The sequence below is a fragment of the Heliangelus exortis genome, chromosome 30 (assembly GCF_036169615.1).
Source record: "Heliangelus exortis chromosome 30, bHelExo1.hap1, whole genome shotgun sequence".
Taxonomy (NCBI): domain Eukaryota; kingdom Metazoa; phylum Chordata; class Aves; order Apodiformes; family Trochilidae; genus Heliangelus; species Heliangelus exortis.
In genome coordinates, this window is record NC_092451.1 from 4224706 (window position 1) to 4244254 (window position 19549).

The 19549-nt window shown below is 42.0% G+C and overlaps 2 protein-coding genes across 2 annotated transcripts in view; both read right to left on the minus strand.

Moving 5' to 3' along the window:
- The window catches only part of ANTXR1 (ANTXR cell adhesion molecule 1), a 62993-nt gene extending 51994 nt beyond the window's left edge, over nt 1–10999 (minus strand). The window contains exons 1-5 of the mRNA XM_071728951.1: nt 10662–10999; nt 4565–4636; nt 3833–3904; nt 1261–1342; nt 493–526 (exon numbers count right to left, since the gene is read on the minus strand). Of these exons, the coding sequence (XP_071585052.1) occupies nt 493–526; nt 1261–1342; nt 3833–3904; nt 4565–4636; nt 10662–10813 (412 nt within the window). The 5' untranslated portion in view covers nt 10814–10999. The remainder of the gene's footprint in view (nt 1–492; nt 527–1260; nt 1343–3832; nt 3905–4564; nt 4637–10661) is intronic.
- Nucleotides 11000–14900: 3901 nt separating this feature from the next.
- Nucleotides 14901–17085, minus strand: GKN1 (gastrokine 1). Its single transcript, XM_071728950.1, has 6 exons — nt 17030–17085; nt 16517–16570; nt 16207–16386; nt 15898–16002; nt 15592–15730; nt 14901–15198 (listed from the first exon to the last, which is right to left on the minus strand). Exons 1-6 carry the CDS (start codon nt 17039–17041, stop codon nt 15059–15061), a joined length of 630 nt encoding a protein of 209 aa, XP_071585051.1. The 5' UTR covers nt 17042–17085; the 3' UTR covers nt 14901–15058.
- Between the last annotated feature and the right edge of the window lie 2464 nt (nt 17086–19549).

The window sequence follows — 19549 nt, forward strand, 5'->3', positions numbered from 1 at the left end:
TTTTTGCCTGATATTAATGCTGTCAATTCAAGAAATCCAAAGGTTTTTTTCAGTTTGTAATAAAAAGCTCATTTGGGATTTAAACAGATATGGTAGGAAAATGCCCTAAAATCTTCAACCTTTCTGTATAATATATTTTAGCAACATAGCTAAATCTTGCAGGGTTCCCCTTGTGAAAAAAGAAGGTATAATCAATACAAGTTTGCATCGGTTTCCAGGAGTGGTCAAATAGAATTAATTTGTACTCCTGACAATAGACTTGCTACAGATCTGAAGGAGCTCTGCAGGTACATCTTGCACAAACACTGTTATGCAAAAATACAGGATAAATATGTCAAGGCATGTAAACTATAAAACTGTCCATTTTTCCAACAATTACCCTGAAGAGCATTGCCATCCCCACCACCTTTCCCACAGCAAAGCTGCATTTCAAATCTATTTTCCATTAAAAAGAAAGAAAAAAATATTCAATGGATTAAGAAAGTCTCTCACCGTGAACATTTTCATAGTAAATCTGTTCACTTGCCTGAAATTAAATCAGAATATTATTAGCAATAAATGAATAATACTTTGCAGGCATCTACACATGCACCCGAAATAAAGAGAAGGTGGCAGTGAGGACGTCATGTTTGTAGTCTGCAAATAACTTCTGCTTCAGAGAACAGTTTCTTGCTTATGGTTTTGACTGTGTTACTTCAACATCTTATCTAAAGCATAACCCAGACAAACCAACCTATGGCAACTGGCCAACAGTAAAGTAGTCTTCCTTTACTCTGCTATCTGAAAAATCACATCCACTTTCCTCCCTGACAAACATCCCATGTCCATTGGTAAAATATCCCCAGCAGTTCTACATAAAATACACCAACTCTTGTTAATAATCCAAGTGCAGGGAGATGTTCTTACTCTTCTGTCTTTCTCTTAGATTTATGAGCAAGCATATTCTGCAAGGTAAAACTGCAAACACTTCAACGTGAAAAAATTAAAAGAAGTAGGCCACCCTGAACATTGGTGCGTTGAACATCTATTTTTTTGGACTTCTGCAAATTTTCTGAAGTCACTGGACTCTGGGATTTGGTTTTGGACTCTTAGTTAAGAGTCAGCATCTCTGTCAGGCCACCAGAATTTTTTGTCTGGTGTTCACGTGCATTTTCAATAGTCAGACAGTTCCAGAGAAATATTAACCAGAGTCCTTTGTTTCATGTTTCATGATAAGCACTCAGACAGAGTTTCAAGTCACTGTAGCATGCATCTATTTACCCTTTCAAAGCCTTCGTGCATGTATGTGTCCCCTCCTGGAAGGACTTTCTGCAGCTCCTCCAGGCCCTGGCGGATCTGTTCCCTGGAATGGACACGGATGCATTGTTAGAGCCAGGATCCAGTTTATCAGAAGCTGATGTCTCAGTGAAGACATGAGTGGCAGAATCACATACAGAGGGGAGAAAAAGAGAGGTAACTCAGTGTTTATATATGCTAAGGTAATGTTACAGGCTAAGGGGTAATTTCTGGGCAGACGAGACCTTTCTAAGGATGTGGGAAATAGAGGAGGTGTGGCTCGCACTGTTCTCACAGCCTGGAGAAAGCCCCACAGCAGCAGAATCTCCTCGGTCAGTAGAGAGTACCCATAAATTTATTTCTAAATAAATTCTGCATGTCAAACAGTTCTCTGACACTGAAGCAGAGCAGCTGGCTTCCACCTGGCTCACTCGCCTCGGATCTGCTGACTCAACCACACAAATGTAATTGAGCATCCACAAAAAATGACACAATCTCCAACCACCCTGCCCACTCTATTTCATTTTAACATTACACCTTACACCTTCAGTGCCTTTTAAAACTGACTTGAAGGTTAAAGCCTTTCCCAATAGCTCATTATGATTCAGGGTATTGGTTTAATTTGTTTAGGAACCCCAAGCACAATGACAAATCAACTGCAGGCTAAATGGGGCAAATCCATTTGTTGCTCCACTGAGCTGCAGGCACCAAACTTTGGAAGCCAAGTCCAGGCCAGAAGTCTTCAGTACCATGATGAGACCCTGCAACATGTGGGGTGTATCTCTGAGCATCTGTTCAATCTTCACAGGAGACAGATAAAGTCACTGCATGAAGGAGCACACTGACATTGCAAGACCAAATGACAGTGTCAGTTTTGTCCCTGAAGATTTTAACTACTGCAAAACATCCAGTTTGTGTGATTGTCACGTACTCTGTCTCAAGTTTGTGAGGCTGATTGCAGTGGTGCCTTAACATTATCCAGTCTACAGAGCAGTAACTCCCACAGGGGGAAGAAAAGATCTGCTTCTGCAATAAAATGAACTATCAGACATTCATGATCTCATTCAGCACCCGTGATATCCCAAACCAGTTAGACACTGAGCTGTATACCATACGTCAGCTACAGGCAGATATTTCTGGTTTAGCTACCCATGCATGTAGAAGGCCAAAACTGAACATAAAAATCAAGAGCATTGCCTGAGATCAGAACTTTTTGTGAAACAGGAACATTGACATTTCAAAATAGTGAGCAAAGGTCTTCAATATATGTCAGTCCAGTCCCATTAGATGCAGAGTTTTTCCAAAAGGAATGCTAAGCACCCTCTGTCTTCACACTCAGATGCTGATACACCACATGGAAGCATGGGCAAGGTAGCTTTCACCATTGTTCCATCTTCCCCATTAAGAAAGGCCAGTGCTAATTAAAGAACCAGTATTTATGGACAAGCCCACACTTTGTCAGTTCTCCAATAAAAAACAGCAGCTCTCCAGCCAGCTGACTTTTAGACTAACACCATACCAATGCCTGTTCCCATTCCACATCTCTAGGGCAGCTGAATAAGTATGAAATACATTTCCACTTGGGAAACACCCAGGTCTCAGAGCTCAGAGCTGTAGCAGATCCCAGGTCTTTGCATTGAGGTGAGCTCATAGGGTGGGAGACAGAAAGAGGCAGGGAATGCAGTTTCCTATGGCACCAAGTTAGGTGTGGTTAATTTTCTTCATACCTACTGATGCAGTAAGTGGCACAGGATTCTCAGGCTGTCTGGGTTGGAGGGCATTTTTCAAGGTTGGTATGGATATGGGCTGCTCTTTAGGCCAGCAGCCAGCTTCCTGTTCATTCCTCTATAGTAGCTGCTCTGGTATGCAATTTCATAGACATTCAATATGTAAAACACATGCTGACCTACACAGCCTTCACATGTGTTACATATATTTTTGCTCCACGTGGCAATGAAGTTAACAGAGAAAGCAAGGACGGTCAAAGGACCTCATCCAGCACCCCTTAAAGTCAGAATTAAAAAAAAATCCATCCCACAGATTTTACTGGGATTAACTTAGGAATCTACAAGGGGATGATAGGCACATGCTTCAGAAACACAGCAATCAAACTGGAATTGTCAGAAAACATACAACTTGTAATCTGTCCTAAACACTGCTTGACTATGATACAGCTTCAGCCCTCCAATCGTTGCAAAGAGGGTTTCACCTATTTGTTTCCAGAAGAATCCCCTTAAGGCTCTTGTTCTCTGGCAAAAGCCTGAAAATCCGTGGAAGGCAAACTGCCTCAGTGAAAGAGGTTTGAGTTAAAGACCTGATTGCTGACAGAAAGATATTTAAAAATTAAAATTAAGAAGGCAACCTCTGCCTTAAGAGGCTGGAATGCATTCTAGCAGAATGAGCATCTTATGTGAAAATGGGCAGGTGCTGCAAACAGACTGAGAAGCACAAAGGTATCAGACCACAGCTCACAGTGGACTGGAAATCACTGAGCAAGGAAGGTGAAGGAAGCTACAAGGACACAAAAGCTGCTGTGTACCTGAAAAATTCTGCTTACCTGTCTTCTGTTAACCTCATTAGAATTGTTCCTCTAGTTGAAAAAACGATGAAAGACATCCTCAGCTGAGGGCTGGAGAAAGGGAGGAAAAAAGTAAATTATTTTGGTGGTCCAGACCAGAGCTTACTGTATGTGTAACACCAAACACTCAGGACACTCTGGGTGCTATCTAGATTATTACTCAACACGATGAAAGACAGGACTGAGCAACAAAAGCTTTGTTCCTTCCTAGTCAAGGCAAACCACGAGGAAGCCTTCTAAAAGATGTAAATAGCACTTGTGCCATGATTTTAGGATTACCAAAGCAAAAAAGGCTTAAACGCATCCTGGTATCACCATGGAGATGAAGGAAGCCTAATTATGTTTATCATAACATATTCCACTCCCTGGCCTGGGGGATTTTTCATCCAATCTCAAGGCATCAGTGTTTGAAAACCACAGCCTCAGGCCTCTCCCTGCAGAGGAAATTTTCTGCAGCCCCCTCCTTCCCCACAAAAATATGAGCCATGGAAATCAGGCAGAAAAAAAGGGACCCGTTAGGTTATCTACTCCCATTTCCTACATGACAGAAATCTGGGGAAAAACAGTCAATGGAAGGATCTGAGAAAAGCATTAAGAACCCTCTGTCCCCCAGGAACCTTGGTGGGAAGCAGCATGTGCTGCTCCACTGGAACTGGAGCAGTGTCTCTGAGCCACTGCACACTCTCACCTCCTCGTTCAGCTACTTCTTACCTTATGAATTTACGGGCCAAATGTTCCACGAAATGATAAATTTCATTCCAATGGTGCAGTACACTTCCTGATCTAGGGAGACAATTATTACAGGAGATATTAGTTTAATTGCTGCTAGTGTAGGTTCCTAAAGCCCAGTGCTTACATTACACATTGCTGAGCTAGACATTTCCTTTTGTTTTAACACTGTCTGTGTTCTTCCTTTAAAGACATAATCTGTAAATTATTTCCTCCTTAACTTTGAAAAGCAGGAATAATTTACACTCCATGCAAGTGTTTGAGGCTGCACTTGGCAATAACATAAGGCAGTAATGCTGGACCTTTAGCAGAGCCTTAAGCAAATAAACCCTGTGTGAGTGAAGACCTGTCTGTCTACACAGTGTTTTAGATTAATTCCACCATCTCACTTGCCATATTGTTATGCAGAACTTTTAGCTCATGTGTATTTTGAGAATAAAATGCAGTTGGATTAAACTTTGCTAACATTTCCACTGTGCTAGAGACTATGAAAACTAAAACACCTCAGACCCACATCTCAACTGTTCTGGCTAAATCTTTCACACCTCAGTTAAAGACAAGCCAAACTTATTTTTCTGCTCAAGAGAATAAATAATAGACTACATTGGGACTGGATTATTCTTCTTTGTGTTATAAGAACCATGAAAAAGTCAGGTTAATCAGAATCTTTCAGCACTAAATGTCCATTTTGGCATAAGCACTCCTGTGAACACTGGAATACGAATACTGGAAAAAAGTTCCCTCCTAGAGTTGGAAAATAAATGTGTCATCACTTATTTAATTCATCAACTACAATTAAAACATTTATATGGGAAATAACCATTCCAGCTTTAATAGAAATTTCACTGATCTGCAGCCTAAGGAAGATGAATATTTAAGATCCATTAAACAATTTCTACCACCTTCAGTGAAGGGTTATGTTGTTTTAGACCATATATCCACCTCTCAGCAGGCATATGAAGCATAGGACCCCTTCACAAGTCTACCCTAACCAACTTTTTCCTCCCAGCCACCAGGTAAAACATCCACACTACACCTCAGCTCAGCCTCTGCCAACACAGGAGCTCCAGATAGCCCCCCTTGCAAGAGGACACTGCCCTGGAAGCTAAGTTAGCCTTTAGAAGTGTGGTTATTTCTCCTCCTCTGAACAAAAGCTGATCACCACTTCAAATTACTATTGCAGCACAGAATGAGAGACAGCCCCAGAGCACAGAAGGTATGTAGGTCGCCATCTAAAATTCATTTTCCATGGCTCTGAGAAACCCTGCATTTTTTTGAAAACAGCATTTGCCAGAATAAAGCTGAAAACCGACAGCTCATCTACTGATGTGCCAGTCAATAAGTCAATAGCACGTCCTCTTCAAGTGTTTGCCTTTGCTGTTGCTGTTCCCCTCATCTTAAATTGTTTGGGCAGTTTGTTTAAGTTTTTTCCAGGTAAGAAGTGCTATTTAATTCTTCACACAAGTATGGCTTCAACTGCTGCTGCACTTCTTCCTCTTCATCATCCTCTGCACACTTCAGACTTCCTAGAGTCTTCACTTGGCACAGAATGGACCAAACCAATAAAACTGATTTTTTTAAAGTAAACACAAAGTTTATAAAACCAGCATTATCTTACAGTGTTCACCTCCACAGCTTACAGCTTTGCTATTCAGGAGCCTCACAGTAAAAGACACTTGTCACTTGTAAAGCCTTACAGAAAGCAGGGCAAGAACTCTGATTAGGACAAGTATTTCTACAGCCTGACTCTAAGACACCAAAAGCCAAATTTATGATTGTTATCTCTTTATATTCCCAAAAAGAAACAAGATGATCAGCAAGCCAACACTTTGCAGCTGAGTAGTTGATGCAATAAACTTGCAATACAAGAACTGACTCACAATGCCAAATTCTCTTGGAGAAAAGCCCAATAAATGGAAATTAAGACTAAGTAAACCATTATGCCTTTAATAAGAGAGTGATACATTCTGTGGTCAACAGTGCTGGCATTGTGTACCTCTGAGTTAAATCTAGAGGTGAGGGAGACACTCCACATGTTTCTGTAGTTCCAGACACAAATTACTCCAGCTCAACCCTGCCCTCCAGCAGGTGCTTTTCTCCTCCTCACTGTGACAAGATGCAGCCAAAGCTGCAGCAACTCAAAGCTCCTTACAGGTTGTCTGTCTTGCACTTTGTAGACTCCTTATTCTGTTTCTGTCATTGCAGCTTCTCAGAATACCCATGGTCTTATTTAACTCACAAACTGGGACAAAACAGAACCAGGTCCACCAATTCAATACAAAGACTTCCCTGAAGTTATGTACACTGCAGCTGGCACAAGTATGAAAAGAGATAACACAGAGACTGATGTTGATCTGAAGTCTCCCTAAACTTTCACAGCTTTGGATTAACTTCAAGAAGGCTCATAGCTGTCAGAGGTGGCATCAACCCAAGAAGTTTTGCAGCATCTTTTTATCAGGTTCTTTTAAAAATAATACAAATCAGACAAAAATTGTGTTTTGGCTTTCCATACACTTCAGGAGCAATTATGAAAACAATTCATAACACAAAAATGTTAGGTGATGCAGTTCTTTAAGGAAACATTACTGTCCTGTACCACACTTCGAATTAAAAAGTTCACCAGAGATATTGTCAGATGTTTGAGGTTACAGGGTCTACAAGGTCCAGTTCAGAGCAGGATAAACCTTCAAGCCCAGCCACAGTTCAAGAACATTCTTGTCTTCCTTACTGGTAGGGGTTATGTAAAACAAAATAGCAAATAGCATGAACTGAATTTACATCAAGCAGTAGATAAGAGCAGAGTGCTGCAGGCATACACTTAATCCTGGTTGTAAGGGAGCCCCCACCCACCCCTTTTACCAAGGAACAGTTAACCTTAGGCTCACTGCTGTCTAAAAACCATGTGCAGGGATCTTGACAGGCAAGGATTTCACATACGAACTTAACTCACTGCAACCAGATGCCCATGGCAGGCTTAGGAGTGAATGATATTCCCTCAGGCAACAAGAAAAAGATACAAGAATGCACAAATTCCTTGCTAGCATCCCTCAACCCTCATGCTAAAACAAAGGAAAACTATGACACCCAAACCACATGAATGCATTGCCCTGCATTCAGGCCTGTGATCCCCAAAAAAACAATCAAGGAATCACTGACTAGGACAACAAAGATCAGCAGCGACCTTGAATATAGTTTTGCAGACACTCAATTTTACCATTGCCTTCTAAAGGCTTCAGATTAGAGCAGCTAGAATATTATTCAGCTCTGTAAGGGTCCTGTGTTAGCTCTGCTGCTGAGCTCCTGTTTCCTGGCAAAAGAGGCACCAGTGCCAGAAGCAGTTCCTAGAGGCCACCTCCCTGCCTGGTGATGCAGGGTGTCTGTTAGAATCACAGAATCACCACAGCTGGAAACAGCCTTCAAGATCATTGAGTTCACCTGCTTTCCATCCCACTGTGGCCCCTAAACTCTTCTACACTTAGTGCAAATCCAGATTTTGTCCATTTTAAGTCATGGTAACTCCAGCTACTAAAGCTGGATTCAAAGAAACAACTATTAGACTCTCTAAAGCAGGAGTTTCACTTCAACACAACTGGTTAAAAATAGATCAGCTGTCTGGCTGAATAACCAAGGGATCACAGGAAGCAGCTTGGATTACTTGCTTCATTTTGCCAGGGATCTCTTAGAGCCAAGTTTGCTTTCACACACATCCAGTTCCTTCCATGTCTTCTGCAGGCCAGTATAAAATACCTACTTGGCCACAACAAGCAAGATCACAGAAAGTAACACCTCTGATAGACAGAGGATCCAGGAAAAAGCTGCTGAGAAGACTTACTCATTGTTATTCCTTACTACCTGCAATTAAATTAATCTGTGAGCTGCCCTCAATGTCCCAGCTGTGCCCATGGGGGGTGTTTACATACACCAGACACCATGTCAGCTAGGGGGTGGGTCATATCTTCATTAATTAGTCACAGGGATGATATTTTTAGAAGAACTGGACAATGTCAGCAAAAACAAATATTTGCTTTATGTTTATCAATATCTCACTCCTCCCTCATTCTTGCTTCTTAATGAGGACCTTATATCTTATCTCTCATTCAGGCTGTAAATTCTTTGGCACCATCTTCTGCCATATATTTTGCTACTAATCAGTCTGTGGGAGCCTCAACCCATGAAACCCCTCAGGGACACAACAGGACATGCTGTCTAGAACCAGTGCTCTCAACAATTCTCCCAAGACAAGCAGGCTTTACCTTGCACAACCCTGGGCTCCTCCACTTGGATATGCTCAGCACCCTCCATGACTTTATGCTGCATAGAACCCAAACAACAAAAGGAATACAACTGGACTTGAGCTGCAGGTCTCCAATTTTTTTCTTTTTTTTTCCCCAATCAAAGCACAAGAGAAACATATTTACCAAAACATATTTTGGTTCATGTGAATACAGTTTCATCAGTGAATCTGCCATGAGGCAGCTCAGAAAGCCAAGTCAGGTGTTTGTGTGTGTAACACTTTTTTGTCCCTTGAAGTCAAGCAGCAATTCTCAAGAGAGCCAGCAAACCTTAGTTTCCTCTAAAGTTGGAGCACTGCACCAACAACAGCACAACAGCTTCAGTTTTACTCAGCAAGGAGTTTGTCCAATGCAAGCTGCAGTCCTCTGGTCTCGGTACCACTTCTGGAACACAACTCTGCTCTCCTGAGGTCTGATGGTTGCTGCACTAGAAGCCTTTGCTATGGCTACCTAAGCTGTGGGAGAACTCTTGGAAGTGATAAAAGACATGCAAGTGCACAGAGATTAAGGATCCTGTTGTAACCAGAGATTTTGAAAAGCCAAAGAAACAAAATGCATTAGGCAGGCTGAATCGTCCCACTGAATCAAGTAAAAAAAAAAATTCAAATCTTTCCCCTGGAGCACTGGGATACAACTGGCATACAAAATATCCAGTGTCTCAAAGTTACATTTTACCCACTATTTTGCAATAAACTGTTAAGTAATTCCAAATCATTTATACTAATGGAATGTGGGAGCTACTGCAAAACACTCCCGAGGAACAGGCAGAGAGCTTCATCTGCAAGCACTTTTGGCAACTTGCAAAAACTTCACTGTCTCTGAAATTTATGGTTCATGTCAGTGCCATGGCTCTGGCAAGCACATTCTCCACTATTTCCAAATGTTTGGTTCAAAATAACTTTTCTCAATCAAGAAAATTTGGAGAACTGTTTTAGCTAGTAGTTTTTCTGGGTTTTTCTAAATTGCTGTATTACTTCAATCAGAAGCTTTTCAGAGCTCAGCATGTACCTATTTCACATTGCCCCAGCTACAATCTGAAGGCTCATGAAGAGGAAAACTCACCAGTGCCAGGATGATGACACCATCACAATTAGTGATGAAAAAAGTGAGGTAGGAAGTTATCTGCTGTATAAACAGTTAAGCAGTCAAAACATGCATTTGATTAACAGGAAACAAAGAAAATGTGACTCAGCCTAGAGAAAATAAAGCTCTCAAGTAAGGCACTCTAGATGTTTTCCTTCACAACAGCCAAAACCAGACTTTTCAAAGGCAATAACCACTTCCCAGAGCCAGGTTTTTACCTGCAAGTTGCTGCTCTGGAAAGTGCAGAGCAAAGAACCAAGCAGTACAGAAGCAGACCTCTGGGCAGGCGAGCATTTCCTCCCCCTTCTCAGCTACAGAACTGATGCCTGCAATAGCAAATCTCCAACCCCTGCCTCAACCTTCCCAGTTCACAGGGAAACCAGAGGTGACCAGGGCACTGCCCTTCTCCCAGCCACTCTTTTCTGAAACTACAGGGTCAAGTACACAATAAGGCTCCTGTATCAGCCACAGGAAAATTTATAGCAATTGGATTTACAGAACACAACGCGATTATACACCAGGCTCATCAAAGAATTTAACAAAAACAAACGAGAGTAGTAGGGAGTTTTGCAGGTCCCTCTGGGACACACTGACTTCTACAAAATTTAAGTCCAAAGGCAGCCTCCTTGGTATCAGAATGTGCCATTCCAGTTCATGCTTGGAGAAAGATTTCTTAAAAAAAGAGCAGAGTAGAACTGACTTACTTGTCTAGAATGAAATACAAATCAAATCCTCCGTAACAGGCAGGACCACCATTCTCTCTCTTTCCACCTTGTCCATCACAGGCTAGCATAAAAATTGCTAGGAAGAGACATTTGAAGCCAAATCTCAAGATGCTTTGCCTTGCAATGGCCATTATATCCAGAGAGGAGGAGAAAAAGCAATCTCTTCTTCCAAGGCTCCTTTATTTCACAGGTTTCTTCACAAAAGCCATCCAATGACCTTTAAATGTAAATATCTGTATTTTAATCCTTAAAACTCCACTTGCAAGAGTTGTCCTCAGGAATTGCAAGACTTTCCCCCTTGTTTCCCTTGCACTTCTGTTTCTTGGTTTCAGATTTCAAGATGCACAATACTGTATTTCACTTTTTTTTTTTTTTAAAGGGACTTGACCCTCAGTCTCACTTGCAGCTCTCTGAAAGCAGCACCATTGTTTCGCGAGAGAAGGAGCAGCTTCCCAACAAAACTCGCTTTGTCACAGACTTCAGAAAATACAGGGAGGGTTTGAGGTTTTCTCCCTTCCTTAATTATTATTGTTATTATTAAGGATGGTTAAGTTTTATTTTTCCTTAGCAAAAAAAGCTCAGAGGATGCCACCTTGTGGCAAAAACGCGAACTGACTGGAGTCTGGTTTTCAGCACAGCCCAAAGCACAACACCCACAGGTATCACCCTCGGTTTGCTCACAGCAGTCACGCAGCCCTGTGCACAGACATCTGTGCTTCCCACTTAGGCAGTACCTGAATTAAAAAACCTTTTAAACCCTGCAGGAGCTTCACCAAAGCGACAAACCGCAGTAGGTTTCATCCTTTGTATTGACTCAGTCCTGAGGAGAACTGAGCCTATGAAACAGGTTTTCCAAACAGGCTTTCCTCTTTGCAGACACTCTTTGCTTTTACCTAAAGCCTCCCTCTTCCAAGAAAACTTGCTAGAAAACATAACTTCAGACACACTTGTTTTTTCTGTCTCCTTTCCTGAACAGCACCACAAAGTCCAATGCCTGAGCAGGACAAGTAAAAAGAAAAAGCCTTCCTCAGTCACAGAGATGCACACACCAGCAAAAGCTAAAAGCTAAAAGCAAAGGCTTCCAGCCTGGCCTCTGACATCCTCTCAGGCTAAAGCAAGGCACCTGTTCTCCCAGTACTAATTACTGGTTACTGGAGCAGTTTCAGGGGTGTTGCATCAACTGTGGGGGGGTTCAGGTCAGGTTTCTGATGGGATGCAAGTTCACTTGATTCAGGCTTTCAAGCTGATCTTTATTGCTTACAGATTTAAATGGTTCTTATAAAAATTCTTAGCAAAAGTAAACAATCTGAGGAATGATGAGGAAAAGCAGCAGGACAGGTTTCAAGGGAAAATGATAAACAGCATGATTTGCTTTTGACTTTTGACAGAAGTGGAAACATCTGGATAACAAATCAGTCAAGAGTTTGGGAGTGTTTCCCCTCCCACACCTGACTGTGCTCAGGAAATAAACCAGCTCCATCACCTCTCCTGTGGGTGATATAGTAGGTATTACAGTACCTCCTCAGTCCTGCTGTCAGATCCTGATCAGGAACTGGAGATCCCTTGGAAGTCAAAGCTTCTCTAGGGCTAGGTAAGAGCAGATCCAGGTGCTTAGCAGATGGAAACTCAAGGGGAGCTGAGAATGCCAGTGTGAGTCTTTCAATTTCTCTCTGAAGACTGAAAGAAAAGCAACAGCTGCATAGGTAAAAGATCTGTGTCAGGGTATCAGGTTTTCTACAGCAAACAGAAATAAAGCACAAAAGTCAGAGCCTACTGCTGAGGTAGCTGTGATGCTGCCCAAACTGGGGTTTAGCACCAGCACCAGACGTGGGTGGGCATCATGTGAGGGGGGCAGGTCCTGTCTGGGTAGTTGTGGAAATGAGGTGCAGCTGCCACTTGCTGGTTTGCACACCTGAGTGAGCTGGTTGCACCAATCCTGCCAGATGAGGCTGCTGGGAAATATTTAAGTGTGAAGATGTAGTCAGCATGGATGTGTCAGGTAAGTAACAGGGAGTCTGGGGGTTTTAAAATTTCCTGTAGGTGTTTTGGGACTAAATCTGCTTATAGGGGTGCAGTTTGAGTTGTACAAATAATAGGATTATACACTGAGAGTTTTGTGTATGGGATTGGTCTATGGATTTTGTTGTCCATAGACTGTTTTGTTGTTGTTGTTGTTGTTTTTAAGAAAAAAAAAAAAAAAACCAAACAAAAAAGCTAAACAGTATGTAGTTTCTTGAGCAACTTCAGAAAAATATTTAGGGCAGGCTCTTACTAGAGCCTGATAAAATATTTTCTCATCATAGGCTTGCCTCCCTGGAGATTAAAATCAGAATGAAAATCAATTTTGTTTGTTTCTTGCTAGCCTTGAGCTGAGTAAGTATGTAGAGTTTTAGAAACAAGCAAACAAAAAAAGCTGCACCTTGGGAAAATAACTCTGGCCTAAAGTTAGCAGAGGGAATGGAAGAGGAGAAGACGAGTTTCTCTTTATAGATTGTTGGGTTCAGACTGACAGAGGGCTCAGGAAATCTTGGGGAGAAGCCAAAGAATGAGGCACCAGATGAAGCTGAGAGTGCTCTGAGGTAGAAAGAGCTGATGATGTAGTGAAACACCTTGCTATGATTTTCTTCAGCTCCATAATAGAAACCTCCTCTGAGGCTCAAGAAGGGGTGTAGACATTCTGCCTGGTTCTCCCTCACCAAACAGGCTAGAAACAAAAATATTATGAAGACAAGAGATCTGTGTGAAAGAGCTAACAGTTCTGGGAGAAACGGGGTGTGTTTTACCCTTGGTGCGAAAGATGAAAGATTAGAGATTTGCATGAAAGATGCAGGTCAGATGTAGTACAGGACAGCATCGTGTAGGTTTGGTGAGCACCCGTTTGACAGTGGTTCCCTTTGGCTCACAAATCTGAGCTGCATGATGGATCATGGCTTGTACTGAGATCTCAAACCTCAGCAAGCTGTTACAGCAGCCTGCATGGATGATTGAGGGGTAAAAACTTTTCTGTGCTAATCAATATTAGGAATTTCTTCCCTCTCTTCAGTGAAGACATGGCCTTCAAGTCACTGGCAGGTTTTTTTCAGATGGTGTAATTCAGCACAGTTCTGCTACTATGAGCAGTTACTCTGCTATGTGTGGTGCAGGACAATGAGCATCTCCGGGTACGAGTTGAGTGCATTTACATCTCAATTGTACAACTTGTAACTCAAAGCTGACACCCAGTGGCCAAGAAGGCTTTTTTCTTCCCTGGATTACTCAAATTTTCCAAGGAATCAAGAACTCCCTTAAATCTTGCTTTTGCCTGACTTTGATTTTATTTGCCTCTGCTGCAAAATTAAGTGCATTAAAATGCACATTCTGCTACCAAAATTTCCTTTCCAAGGAAAGGGAGTTGAACAGAGAAATGCCTCTAAGAGGGCGAAGTTGAGCATCACAAGAACTGAAAGGTCTGGTTAGGATAGTCTTTAATTACTGAAAATAAGTGAAAATAGACGACTGTCTGTCTCAATTGCTAGGATGATGTGTACTAATCCAGATAATTCAGATGCTTTTTCCCAAAATGTGCCAAAGTGAACTTTAGATACTTCCAAACTGGTACAGAATAAAACCTCTTGGGATTGGTGAAGAGGGTACTAAAAGCCAAGGGATGTTCCATGGCTGATATTCTTCTGAAATACAGACTTGTATTTCCCTGGATGAGCCAGGGCATTCTGCCCTTTTTGTTAGGAAATAGTCAGGCTTGATCTTAATAGCCTTGATTGGCAGGAACCTCCCCTTACTGAAGCTTTAGTGTTTCAAGGGCCTGCTCCTTTTAAAAAGTTGAACCTTAATTCCTCTCTAAACTTCTTTACCTCCAAATGCTAGGGACTTGTATCCTACATGATGACAGTGCCTTGACTGGGTAAGAAATTGGGACTCGGGTGTCCCTCTGCAGGACTGAGGAGGGGAAAATTGTCACAACAGTCCAAGATGAACACATCCTCCCAGAACCAACCTGTTTAAAATAAAACAGGTTACATCTGACAGCAAGCTTGATGTACCCTACTTCAAAGTAGAGAGGGGCTTTTTTCTCTTTAGCCTGGAGCTGATAAATCTGACATAAAGACTTTGTCAAATCTCTGCTGAGCTTTTCGACGAGCCTCAAAAGGGGCAGAAGAAAGGCCCTCCTAGATGTGTTCTTATATGGTAAAGGGAATAATAATGAGAAAACAACCAGAGTTAATCCATGCTAAAGGTCTTTAATGGAAAGATAAGGTCAACAATTGATCTGTTTCAGCATCCAAATCATCAGGAGCAACCTCTCAAAAGAGGAGATGCAGGGAAGAACAGCATCAGGGTGGGCATCGTGCAGCAGCTCTCAAGCATCTGTACGTGGCTCAGGGAAGGGAAGATACTGAGCCCTTGACAGGGATGTTGGCATCAATATTGGTGTTGGTATCGGTACGACAATACTGGAGCTCCACAACTCCCAGGACATCAAGTCTAGTGCATGATTGACTGTAAGTGTTTTGGAGTCCTTTAAAAACAAGAAAAGGAAAAGAAAGAGTAAATGGTTATGGCACCCCCAGCAGGAGTGCTGATTTACACTGGTCTCCAGAGCAAGAGCTGGCAAGCAATGTTTGTGATGAGTACTGCAACAGAAATATTTTCTCTGTGTGAGTGACAGACGCTTTTGCAGTCCCCAAACCCTGAAGGGAGCAGTAGGGATTTTGATGGGGTCACTCATGGAAGCTGTGACTCAGCTCTGCTCCAGTCCTGCTCTGCAGAGATGCTGAACCCTTTCTGCATCACCCGAGGCTCTTGATGTGTGTCCATCTCTAGGTGGACCAGCAGCTTCTGCCCATTATCCCTCCAGAGGGGGAAAAGAAGCCTGCTTGATTAGAGCCAGAATTCCTTGGCTTGCACTCACCGTAAGTTTCAGTGGCCACGTAGGTGGGGAGTCCATTGCACATGGAAACGACGTTTTGTCCATAAGCCTGGAGGTTTTGGACAGGTCCCTGGACCTGGAATGTGATCTGCTTGGTAGGTTGTCCTGGGAAGAGCAGGTTCTAAGGATAAATAAAAGAAAAAGATCAGTGCCTTGACCCACTTAATACTTGGCACATTCCTGTTTCTGGAATGGTGACTCAGAGCTTGGTGAGTTCTCCAAAGCGTGTTTAGTTCAGTCTTTGGATCCACTGTGAGATTGTGGGGCTGTTGGCAAGGAATTTCTTACCCTGTTGGAATCAGCCAGCTGAGGAAGTGAATTAAAGCTGGGCATCTCTGCTCTGTTCATGACAGAAACGTAGCAAACTGTCTGCACTTTAGTTGCAATGAAGCCCTGTAAAATGAAATTATGGACAAGTTGGAATTAAGGTTTTCTGTAGGATCAAGTCTGCATTAAAGGAAGGAATAAATGGAGGTGGTTTTTATGTCAAAACTTAGACCCAAACGGAAAGAATAGCAAAGCAAGCCCTGGATTTTGTTCAGCTTTATAGGAGCTCGCCTCCTTGTCTGTTTTCTGAGGAAGCTCCTGGCCACTCACAGATCCATAGTTCCAGATGGTTTTCCATGACCTGAAGCTGTTCTGCTGCTTGATGGTGGCCACACGCCACTGCCTGTTGATGACCAGAACTTGTAAGCCTCCATTGACAGTGACTTGCTTGGTGATAGTTTGGGATTGCACCGGGTCTATGACCTGAGGGATTCCCTCCTGGTCCTGAAACTAGAACACAAAATTAACAAGGCTTTGAGTCTTCCCAGTTAGTCAGTCAGCCCCCCAAAGCTGTAGAAATTTACTGCTCCAGCAGAAAAAGAGCTGGGCCACAGGGAACCCTCACATATTGTCTACTCACATATTGAGCAAGGGCTGGAACCAGCCAGAGTCCAAGGAGGACGGTAGCCACGATCTGAAATGAAAATGGAAGAGTCAAGTGTAGCTGCAGGCCTGGCTGACACAGGTGCTCATAAGCATCCTTGAGCCCTTTTCCTGACCTGGTGCTGAGGTGTTCAGCTAAGAAGAGTCACCTGTGCTTTTCCCTAGAATTTAAGGTATTAAAGTTTTGTCTCCTTAGGCATTACAAGCAAGTGGCTGACCCATTGGAGCACTGCCGTGCTTTAGCAGAGCACTGGCAGCAGGTTATGCCTCCTCTAGATGGAATAAAGTCATCGTTAGGCTGTCAAAGAAATCCTTACTGCTTCATCAGATTTGTTAATAGAGTCTGAGTCTCCTGGTCTGGAGGAGAACAGTCTCCTCTGAGAATACCTTCTTTTGCTCTAGAGAGACAGAAGCACCCCTGAGAGATCAAGGCAATGGTTTTGAATCAAAGGTTTAGTTTATAAGGAAAAAAAGCATCATGCATACTCACAGTGAATTTCATCTTGACTGCAGAGCTGGTGCTTGTGCAGGTGGAGTGAACACTGTGCCCCGTCCACCTTATATACGATTTCAGCATTAGGTGTGGAATGGTTAAGTGTGGAAATCAAATTATTTGGCAATTTGTATCCCTGTCTGCATGTCACTGAAATCTGTTTCCTGCTGTAACCACTTCAATTAACGAGGAATTTGTAGTTCTGCAAAGTTTGACCTTCCAGGCTCTGATAGTTATCAGATAAGAAGCCATTTGCAGGGGAAAAATTAAATATATTTCACAGTAACTTTCTGACATGTACTAATTGCTTTTGAAATTTCACATCACACTTAACACCAGAGATTGCCTGGTGTTTAAAACAAAGAAAAGCCTTTGTACCTTCCCAAATGTGCTGTGTTACCACAGGGCCCACCAAAATATATGGCCCCACCACAGCAATGCCATTGAGTATTGTTCTGCAGTGACTTGGCAGCTCAAGCTGGAGTATTACATATGTGTGCAAGTCTGTGCATGTCTCTTTGTGATTTTAGGTGGCAAATTTAATTTTTTTTCACCTTGCCTCATCTTGTGTTCTGTGTTCTGTTGTAAATACTTCTTGAAAGAGTGAAAACATCCAGTTAGGGAGGTTTTTGAATACTTGGGTGTTGTGTCAAATTGCTCAGCTTAGTTTTTTGTGTAACCCAAGTCTGTGTGGCAGGGAATCACTGTGAAGTTGTGATTATTTTAAGATTACTTAAATTTAAAGAGTCCCTTTCTCTAGATTGACTTTGCTTCTTTGTTTCAGTGGGAATTCCCTGTCTTCTGTAAAGCTGTAGTTGTTACTGTAGGACACATGGTTATCTAAACATTTCATGGCATAAAAAGTGCTTGTGGCTTTAGCATCCTAAGGTGTAATGTTGTGATAAAAATGTGACTCTATGGAATCAGTGTGCTTGAAGCTACTGTCGAGAAGCTGGACCTTGCTGTGATTTTTTTGTTTTGGTTTTTTTGGGGTTTTTTTTTGTTTGGTTGTTTTTTTTTTTTGTGCACTCCCGTTGGAATTTTATTTCATGTCTCATTTTCAGGCCATAGGATAAGTGAAGAGTCTTCTTTGCTTTTACTTTCAGTTGGGTATCGAGGAGCCAAAAATTTTTCCTGAACAGAACAGGCTGATTCATCCTTTAGGTCAAGTAACCTTTGGCTGTTTCTGCATGGGCAAAGGGTCTGTCAGAGACAGAGGTTTTGGAAACCTTTGGAATGCCAACTAAGGGCTTGGGAGGGAGGAGGGGATGTGAAGTTCTGGTGTTTTCCAGAGAGGCTCAGTTACTGTAGTGGTGGTTGTAGATGAAGCAACTCCAAACTGCATTTACTACATGTATTAATTCTCTTATTTGCAGCTTGATTTCTGGGTTGATCAGAGCAAGGTTGCATCTGTCTCCTTGTCCCTGCCCATATTGAATTGCAATGCTCAGCTTAAAAGGGAAACCCTGTAGCATGTAGTATGGTAATGAGAAGTTAAAATGAAAATAAGCCTACTTCTATAAATCTGGACTTGAGAAGATGTTATCTTCAGTATGGTTTTGCAGCAGGTGTAGCAGCAATTCCTTTTAGTAGAGATGAATAATTGCTCAAGGCAGCATGTGAAATCCCACTGGGAGAATGCACAGCCTGGGGCTGGAATACCAAAATTGGGATTCTGCAAGAACATTAACTTTGTGGAATTGCTTGCACTTTTCTACAGGATTAGGAAAAACACAACACAGACCAGTGTAGGGTAATGATCAATTTTACTGATGCAGAATAGCCTCCACACAGGGCAGAAGAGGAGACAGAGAAATGATTGAAAATGTGATTGAGAGAGGATTGTCAAGGAGAAAAGTCTTGTTTCTTGGGTAGACTTGTGTGAGCTGTCTTTGTCAAAACGTCACCAGGAATAATTAATGGCAGTAATAGACGGGCAGTTGATTAATGTCAACTTGCAAACATGCAACATCTTGCATTAAGAAGTTTGATCCTGAGAGGAAAGGAAAAACTGATTAGATTTGGGTTGAAAAAATAAGAGAACAATGTAGCTGAAATTCTTCCAACTTAATGTTGGAAATGTACCAGGAAATACTATTTCAAAATGGAACAGATCTTTCTAAGCTTACACTTCAATCAATTGTTAGTTCAGTCTTTTTTTAATTAATCTAAGCTGCTAAATGTGTTCCAGAACGCACTTGTTCAACAGAAGTGTATCCTGTGTAAATAGGGCATGAAACAAAGTTTATAGTCTTGCTGTGCTTCCTAAGTTCCTTAAATAAACAGGTAATCTGTAAGTCATTATAAAGAACACCAAAAAATGAGAGACATTTCATCCTTATCTCCAGTGGTTCTCAAGAAGGTTTTCATGTGACTACATGTAAGAGGATAACCCATTTACAACAAGCTTACTTTTAACAGTGAAAATATCTTATTAGCCTTTTGGAAGTCCTGTTGGAACTTGAAACAGCAGGTTTTGTGGTTACCTGCAAGCACCACTGTGCAAAGGCTAAAGGT